The 8,721-nt window shown below is 40.0% G+C and overlaps 1 protein-coding gene across 3 annotated transcripts in view; it reads left to right on the top strand.

The window, feature by feature from the left end:
- THOC7 (THO complex 7) overlaps nucleotides 1-8,721 on the top strand; it is a 22,194-nt gene that overhangs the window by 707 nt on the left and 12,766 nt on the right. Inside the window, exon 1 of one of the 3 annotated variants that reach the window (XM_011358450.1) lies at nucleotides 1-148. The exons of 1 other annotated variant lie outside the window; for it this stretch is intronic. In XM_011358450.1, the coding sequence (XP_011356752.1) occupies nucleotides 130-148 (19 nt within the window). In that variant the 5' untranslated portion in view covers nucleotides 1-129. Of the gene's footprint in view, nucleotides 149-345; nucleotides 498-8,721 lie in introns of those variants that run through there. One more of the 3 variants, XM_011358451.2, reaches the window with a different exon arrangement.

The raw sequence follows: 8,721 nt of genomic DNA, 5'->3' as shown, positions 1-8,721 counted from the left end.
GGCGGCCGCGGGCGCCGCCGCCTCCTCCTCCATGGCTGTTTACCCGGCTGCATTGTGGGAGTTTGACCTCCGCCGCCGCCAACCGCCGCCTCAGCTTGCGCCGCCGCCGCCGCCGCCGCCGCGCACGCCATGGGAGCCGTGACTGACGGTGAGGCCGCTCTCCGCCACCCCGGCCCGCTCCTCGGAACCCCCCCCGGCCTCCTCCAAGACCCCCAGACTCCACGGTCGCTTCCGGGAGCCCTTGGGCCTCCCTGATCAGATCCCCCTCGGAGCCCCGGGGTTTCCCGGCCGCTTCCCACGAGCCCTTCGGCCTCTCTCTGGAGCCTTTCGTCCCCCTTGGATCCCCTCTTACTCCCCGGAGGCCGCGCCAGGCCTGGGGAGGCTGTGTGGGAGGATCGTCTCGGGGGGGCTGAGAGCACACGTGGGGGCCTGGGAAGGCTGGAAGCGCTGTGCTGGCGGGTGGTACCCGGAAGGGGTCCGGGCTGTCGGAGGATGTGGTGAGAGGGAGCACTCGATGGGGGTGGTGGGCTCTGAGGGGCCGCGAAGGGGAGAAAGTGATGGAGGCCCTGGATCTGGGGATCTGGAGGGCCTGTGGGGGGCTGGAAGGGAGTGGGAACTGCAGGGATGGGGCGAGGGTTTCGGACCAATCCAGGAAGGAGGACAGACATTCCGGGACAAGTGCACTAGAGGTGTCGGTGTCAGCGTACAGAGGGTGACACCTGGAGGAGTCCTCTGGACAGATTGGGAAGGGCCCCACACAGCAGAGTGGATCACAGTGAGGCCCGGAACTAGCCCTGAATTGGGGCTGAGGAGAGGGAACTCAGGACAATATTTAAAAGTAATTGTGGACCGGGTGCCTGAAGGACTGTCAGGGAGTGTGCATGGGAGATTTATGAGCTAATGAGTCAGAATAGGGATGGGGTCACTTAGGGCAGATCAGGACATAAAACATTTGAGTGTCTGTATGGCTTGAGGAAGGTGCTTTGTCAGCTGGAATTGGGGCGGGGGGACAGGGGCGGTTTTAGGAAGGTGGACCTATGTGAGGCGTGGTCCAGAGGGTGGTCTGTAGACTGAGCAGAAATAACATAGGGTGATTTCTTGGGAAAGTGGACAGGAATGATGGGCAACTGGAGGGAGAACTTAAAAAGGTATCCAGTTAGGGAGGAAGGAAGTCCTTTGACATCTGGGAAGGGGAGATCTAGGCGTGCCGAGTCTAGTTGAAGAGGGAGTGACGAGTAACCATAGATGCCTGTGCAGAGGCCACTTCTGAAAAGTTGGGGGTAGACAGGATTTCCGCATTAAGGGGAAGAAGAGTAATAGGCCCAAATTCGTGGATACGTTAAAGAATAGTGAAGTGGGGGCTCTTAAAGGTCCAGGAACTTATGGGAAATTTTAACTTTGCTTCATCCAAGTTTCATTTATTCAGTAGGTATTTATCCTACCTGGGCTAGGCTTTAGAATTACAATCCTGAACTAACAGGAGAGATCTTTTGCCCATCTGAGGTTACAATCTGGTGGTAAATACACACTGGATAATTTTAAATATAAGTTGTCTATTTGTTTTGTTGATAGTTTTCTTTGCTGTGCAAAAACTTTAGTTTGGTGTAGTCCCATTTATTTTTTCTTTTGTTTTCCTCGTCCGAGGAGATATTTGAGAAAAAATATCACTAAGAGCAATGTCACAGAGTTTACTGCCTATGTTTTCTTCTTACATTGAAGTCTTTAATCTATTTTGAGTTTATTCTTTTATATGGTATTAGAATGTTGCCTAGTTTGATTTTTTTTTTTTTTTTGCCTGTATGTGTCCAGTTTTCTCAACATCATAGACTATCTTTACCCCATTCCTTCTTCCTCTCTCGAATCTGCACAAATTGCTCTTCTCTGCCTGGTTAAAGCCTATTTATTCTTTGAGACCTACCTCATCTACTCCCCTTTTCTCTTTCCTAGAACCAGTTGACCTTTTATCTATTAATCATTTATTTTATGCATATTGCTGCTATAGCCCTTAATACTTAATTTACTTACCTGGCTTATTCTAGAAAATATTTTAAGGCATCTCACCATAATGAGTAAACAAAATAAATGAATGAGGTAACAGCAAAAAGAACACTGAGACTAAGAAAAACCAAAAGTTGGAAGGGCAGGTGATCCTTAGACTTCTAGGGGTAAAGTCTGGCGCATTTATTAAGAAAGCTGCAAGTGGCTCTTGTTCTAGCAGTCCATACCAAGAGGCAGGAGCTGGTCCATTCTGTGAGCTAGTGATTATGAGAGAAGGCAGCATTAGATAGCCAGGATAAACAGTTTTTTCTTTTTTTCCTGATTTAAACATTGGGGGAAAAAAGCTTATTTGGGGGGTCCTTATACAGAAAAGCCAGTATCATAGCCTTAACTTCTTTTCAGCACTGAGGATCATTGGGCTGTTTCTTAGCACATCACTGACGAGGTCAAAAAAAGCTAAATCAATTTAGAAAGCATTCTAAAGCCAACCAATAGACTGTGTGGTTTAAGTGAATGTCTGTGGTGGTCTGCCTTAAATTTAGAGCAAGATTTTTTTGCTCGTTTGCTTTAAGAATACCTAGACCATAGAGGAAAGGACGAACTACAACTTTGTCAAGTAATTCTCTATAAATGTGGTTTTCCTCAACTGAGCTTTTATAAAACTCAAGCAAAAGTGAGTAATACATGTGATAGGTCAACAAACATCTGTTGCATACCTTCTAGGCACAATGCCAGATGCTGGTTACAGCAGAAAACTACAGAGGAAGGCCTGACTTCTACTTGGGAGAGAGAAGCAATTGTGTACGATCAATCAGTAAATAAGATAAGTTCTGAGAAAGGACATAATTTCTGAAGTTAATTGAGTTCTGAGAATGAACTAGATAGAATATGAGAGAGTAATAGGGAAGGGCTGCTGACAACTAGGTTTTAAAATAGGGTGATCAGGCATGACTGCTCTGAAAACAGACATTTAAAATGACACCTGCAAGGGTCAGCTATGTGAAGATCCTAGGAAAATACTCCAGATAGAGGCAACAACTAGTGCAAAGGCCTAAGGTGGAAATAAGTTCTTCACTCTTTAGGGAGGATAAGGGCCAATGAGGCTGGATCCAGGTGGGCCAGGAGGAATGTGATACAAAAGGAGGTTAGAAAAATAAACAGGAACTCAGGAAGGCCTTCACAGGCCATGGAAAGGACTTTGAATTGTCTTCTGTGAGTACTTGAAAATGACTGGAAGAGTTTAAGCAGAAGAGTTAGTGATTTGGTATATCTTTTAAAACTTTCTGGGTTGCTTTGTAGAGAAAGGATGCTAGGAAGGCAAGAATGCAAGCAGAGAGGTCAACAAGAAGTATTCCAAGTGAGAAATAAGGTGGGCTTGGATTAAAGTGATTGGCAGTGGAGAAGATTGTGAGAAGTGGGTGGCTTTGATATTTCAGTCATCCTTCTGAAAAGTTCTTGGAGGAGTATCAGTACCTGTCTCTGGAGCATGGACGAGGGCCGATATCTTACAAATCTGACTCTGAGGTGAATGGTTAAGTTTTGTGCCCTCATGTATACCTTATATGGGGGTCTGCATATCTGATTGAACTGGGAGCTTTTGATAGAGAAGCTTGCTATTTCCTGCACCTGGCACAAAGACATTGGTTAGTTTGAGGAACTGCCCTGCCACAGGTAGAAGTTATCTCCTGATACTGAACAACTGTAGATATTATTACCAACACAATCATTTTATAGATAGAAAATGTAGGCCTTGAGAAGTAAATGACTTACTGTTACTTAGCCAATTATTGACAAAGCCATTCTCTCTCCTTCCTTGTTGCCACCCCAGCATTTTGGCTAGCTGAAAAGCAGTTTAAATGTCACATAAATTTAAACTATGTTCACAGTTTGTATTTTGTATGTATTAATTTAAAAGGTGTTAAACGGTGTTAGTACCCTGGTAGAAATCATTTCAGAAGTCCTTTCTGCAGTACAGAGAACATTAGGTAGATATATTGATATGCCAGAGCAACAGATGGGAGACGAGAAAGGGGTGGTGACAAGCGGGTGGCCGTACATTTCATTTAATAGAGCTTGTTGGTTTTGACAGTGTTTAGTTGTTGTTGTTGTTGTTTAATTAGAAATGTTGTTTAATTAGAAACTTTAAACAACGGTTTTAAATATGCCTGTGAACAATGTAACAAAATAATGGAACTATACTATGACTTTCTAGTAATGTAATTGTGTATATTCTCCTATGACTGCAGAGGTAACACCACTCATCTGTAAAGGAAGATAATAATATACACTCTATAGGGTTGTTTCAAGGATGAAGTGTGATACTATATATAAAGCACTTTGAATTTGAGTGACCATTTATTTTATTGTCCAACCCAGGATACTTTTCAGAGTGAAAGGAAACAAGCAAGATGTATAGTCATCAAATAGGAGTATAAAATACTGTATAAGTGTCTGGTGCTGCTGTTACTGCTATTTCAATTGCTGATACAGTGTTAATTAGACACTGTGGGCACAGGGGTTTTTGTTTTTTGTTTTTCACTTGTGCCAATGAATTTACCACTTTGTTCCCTCGTCTGTGGCCCCAGCACAGGGGTTACTGCTGCGTTTCAACTATTATGTAATGTTTCTGTAGCCAAAATGAATGGTTTCTCAAAACAAGATTGGAGTTTCAAACTTGACTTTATTAGCACCTAGCACTGTACTCTAAATATTTAAATAAATCTAGAGAAAAACAAAGGACCTCAAAACAATGTTTGCTTTTCTTTTTAAATTTAATTTTGGTTTAAGTAATTTACTTTGGCATTAGCAATTTATTTAGACTGGTCCAAAGTGTGTCACAAGAGGTCAATATTTACATGAAGGAATCAAATTATCATATTTATTGTTCTTTCCACCTACCTTTTTTGTGTCTTTTTAATAGTTTTGGCCTTATAAATTGTTTTAATGATTTTAAGCTTCTTGAAAGGAGAGGCTAGGTGTTATTTTACCATAAGGAATCACACGATGGAATATACATTAATTTAACTTAAAAACACTTGAGCAGTGGTGACCTGATGATAAATCTAACAGGAATCTACACATTGTTTTCACATGGCTTTACTCTCTCTTTAATAGCTCAGGTCAAGCCAGTTTTCTTGTTAACACATCATAGATTTATTAAAGAGTAGTGGTTAGAATTTTTAATACAGGAAAGAAATGAAGAAAAATAGCTCAGAATGACTACCCAGTTCACTACCCAGATAACCACTGTTGATTTTTTTTTAAGTAATATATGTCAGAACATTCAAGAAGAAATGCACAGAGTGACAAGTGAACACCTTCTCGTGTAATCACCTCCGGTTACTAATCCCGCTCCCCAAAGATAATCACATTAAATGTTTTTTGTGTGCCCTTCCAGAATGATTTTTAAATGTCTATAAAAGGTAAAAAGCACCTTCTCTGGTGCCAGACTCCTGAGTTTGAGCCCCAGCTCTATTCCTTACTTCCTGTGACATTTCATTTTAGACAAGTAAAAATATTTTTTTTTTACCTTCATTGGTAATATAGAGGTAAAAATATCTACTTTATAGGGCTATTGTGCAGTTTAAATGTGTTTATATGTGAAAAGCGCTTAGAATTGTACTTAGCATATTGAAAGCATTATGTATCTGTTAATATGTGAGCATATACATATTTAATTTTACACAAATCTTTACACATTTCTATATTATAGTTCTATAATCAATAATATAGCTTGGAGCTCTTCCTACCTCATTCTTTATATCAATGTTGTATTCTATTTTTTTTTAAACCAACCTCCTATTAAACAGTTAGCTATTTTCAGTTTTTTGCTTTTACAAATAGTGTTACAATGGAGATATTTGTATAGATGTCTGCACACTTGTGGGAATAATTTCTAGAAGAAAGGTCAAAGGGCATATGTGTTTTTAATTTTGGTACATATTACTACATTGCCCTAGTGCCAGCTATTTTTCCTGTAATCCTGTCTCAAACTCTTATCCCTTCCTGTGGTTTTCAGTTTTGATCCAGAGGGTTTAGGAACACCAGGAAAAAGCCAGTGGTGGCTTTGCATGCCTGCAGAATTCCTTTCTAAACTGCCTTTGGAAAGGAAATGCTAATCCTCATTGGTAGATCCCAGGATTCTTAGGAGCAGGTGAGGTTGCAGTGCTATTAGGGCTTCTAGTGTGGAGAGTGACTTTTGACGGTAGCTGGGACTTTAGAGGAGATAATCTTGCCACTGGTTGTCAGGCCCTGACCAGTCCCTAAAGAAGTGTTTTGGAAGTTGGCCTACCATTATCTTCCAGATTGTTTTCCTCTTTTCTTTTTTGAATATTGCTCCTAGATGTTCTGAAAAGTTGTTTTGTAATCGAGGTTTTAATAGCTAAATTAAAATAGTTGTGGGGAATAACAATTATGGGTTTTGAAAGGAATGTTAATCTGGGTTAATGAGAGATTGTCTTTTCAATGCTAAAATGAGAACACAGTTAAAATAGCTGTGTCATATGACTAGAGGCTTGAAAATGGAGAGTTGGTCTAGTGATTGTAAAGGAGTTATTTCTTCTTGCCCCTCTGTTTATAGAAAATGGGGTATTAAAAACCCCTTGAAAGGACTTTTTGAGGCTTATTTAGTATCTTAATTTTGTATTTCTTCTAGGTATAGGTTGGCGGATAAGACAAGAAGGGAATCTAAAATGCATCCCAATTTTGCTAGTAAATATTTGCTTATTAGTTTGCAGGTATCGTAACTGATTTTAAAGTGATTTTGAATGGCAGACATTTTGTAGGTATAATTATTGCTACAACTTATAACTGAATACAGTAGGACATCTTTCTACAAGCCTAAAGTCAAGTGGAAAACCATTCTTAGGGCAAATGTTAAGTATTTTGGTTTAAAAGCTCTTTCCAGATGGCATTAATCCTCATAGTTAGTCAAGAAAGTAATTATGACAGCTAAGGAATCATGTTGATAACATCAATAAAATCATTTCTAAACCATCTTTACTGTTTTTACAGGGTGGACCAACGCCTGCCAGAATTATTAATATTAGCATTCAAATTATTTGTAAAGAGCTTCAAGCATGATAATAATTTATGAAGTCAAATAGTAAACAAAACATGTTTTAGGTGTGTTCAATCTAGAGCTAATTGATGAGGTGTCATTAAAAATAATAGTGCTCATGTCATATGTGTTAGGAACCATCAGCAGCAGGCTATCTTTAAATTTTAAAAAAAAAAAGGGTTTTTTTCAAACTGGTAACTTACCCCTTTGTTTTATTTTTGCTGTTGGAGCTGTGCTCTGTACTTTATATATGGTATTTCAGCAATTCTCATCCCCAGAGAATTTTTTAGGCAGCAATTGTCTATGAAGTTTAAGTTAGAAATATTGTGACCTTGCAATATGAAACTTGAGACAGAAGCAAATTTGTGAGAAATTATAGCTGGGCAAATTTCGTATGCGTAAATATGCAATATATATCTATATGTCTATATATTGAAGTTATATCTAGACTTCAATATTTACCTTTTAACATTTTTAGGATGATACAAGTTGTGGATTAAATTTAATGTAAAGATAGGGATAACTTCCCCCCCCCACCTTTCCCACTGTGAATAGGCATTGTGCTCCTTTTATTTCCATAAAGTTTTACAGCAGTTCTACAAAGTGTAAAGTTTTGTTCCTATTTTACAGATGAAGTTAAATATTGGTCACATACATATAAATACAGAAAGTAAACTGTGTGTGGACAAATCTGGACATTGGCTCCGGTTTTTGACCTTGGGCCCAGAAGCTGTGAAGAAATGCTCTTAGAAGAAAGAGGGATAAGGCCGAAGCCAGTAAAAGGCCTTGAGTGCCTTGGCAGGAAATCCCCTGTGCTACCAGAACTGGTCACACCACACTCCTACTCATGCCTCCCAATGTTCACTTTGGCCCCTGCCTTTTCCTAACCAAGTCTCCACTCAAACCTAACTTACCTTCTAAGACCTGTGATTCTAATCTTCTCGACTTTAATTCATGCCATTTTAGTTCTTAACTGCATATGCTTTGGTAGCCTCCTAACTAGCCTCCTCCCTCTGGCCTTTTTTTACAGTTGCAGTCCATTTCGTATACTGCCCTCAGCTTAATCCTGCAGAAAGTATGGCCTGTAAATCTTTAGAAATTCCTAGTTGCTTACTAGCAAGGTCCAAATCTACTAGTATGGCATTTACTAGTGTGAACTCCCACAAACTGACCACAAAGTGCCTTTACGTACTTGGGTCCCGATATTTGTCTTCACTCATCCAGTCTCCCTAGTGTTCTAGTGTTTTCATGTCCTAGATCCAGCCTTTCATTCCCCACCCTGCTATAGCTCATAGCTTTCTCCTTGCCTGCAGTGGGGGACAGGAAAAGGACATTAGCTTGCTTTCTTTTTTTTTTTATTGAGCCATAATTGATGTACAAAGACCTGCATGTATGATATTTAATTTGTATAATTTGTTGTGTTGGGGCATATGCAAATACCTATAATACCATCCCCACATCATAGCTTTCTTTTTCAAACAACAGCTAACAGATTTTGATTACTCATATGGTTCAAAAGTCAAATAATATAAAAGACTATTTCCCCATCTTCCAGCCTGTTCCCTATCTATCTCCCTTATACTACCCCTCTCTGAGTAGTTTCTTGTATATCATTGTTTCTTGGCATATCATCATTCCAAGGTATCATTGTGAATATAAGCACA

This window comes from Pteropus vampyrus, unplaced genomic scaffold (genome assembly GCF_000151845.1).
Source record: "Pteropus vampyrus isolate Shadow unplaced genomic scaffold, Pvam_2.0 Scaffold41, whole genome shotgun sequence".
NCBI classification, from domain to species: domain Eukaryota; kingdom Metazoa; phylum Chordata; class Mammalia; order Chiroptera; family Pteropodidae; genus Pteropus; species Pteropus vampyrus.
This window is presented reverse-complemented; position numbering and strand designations above follow the sequence as displayed.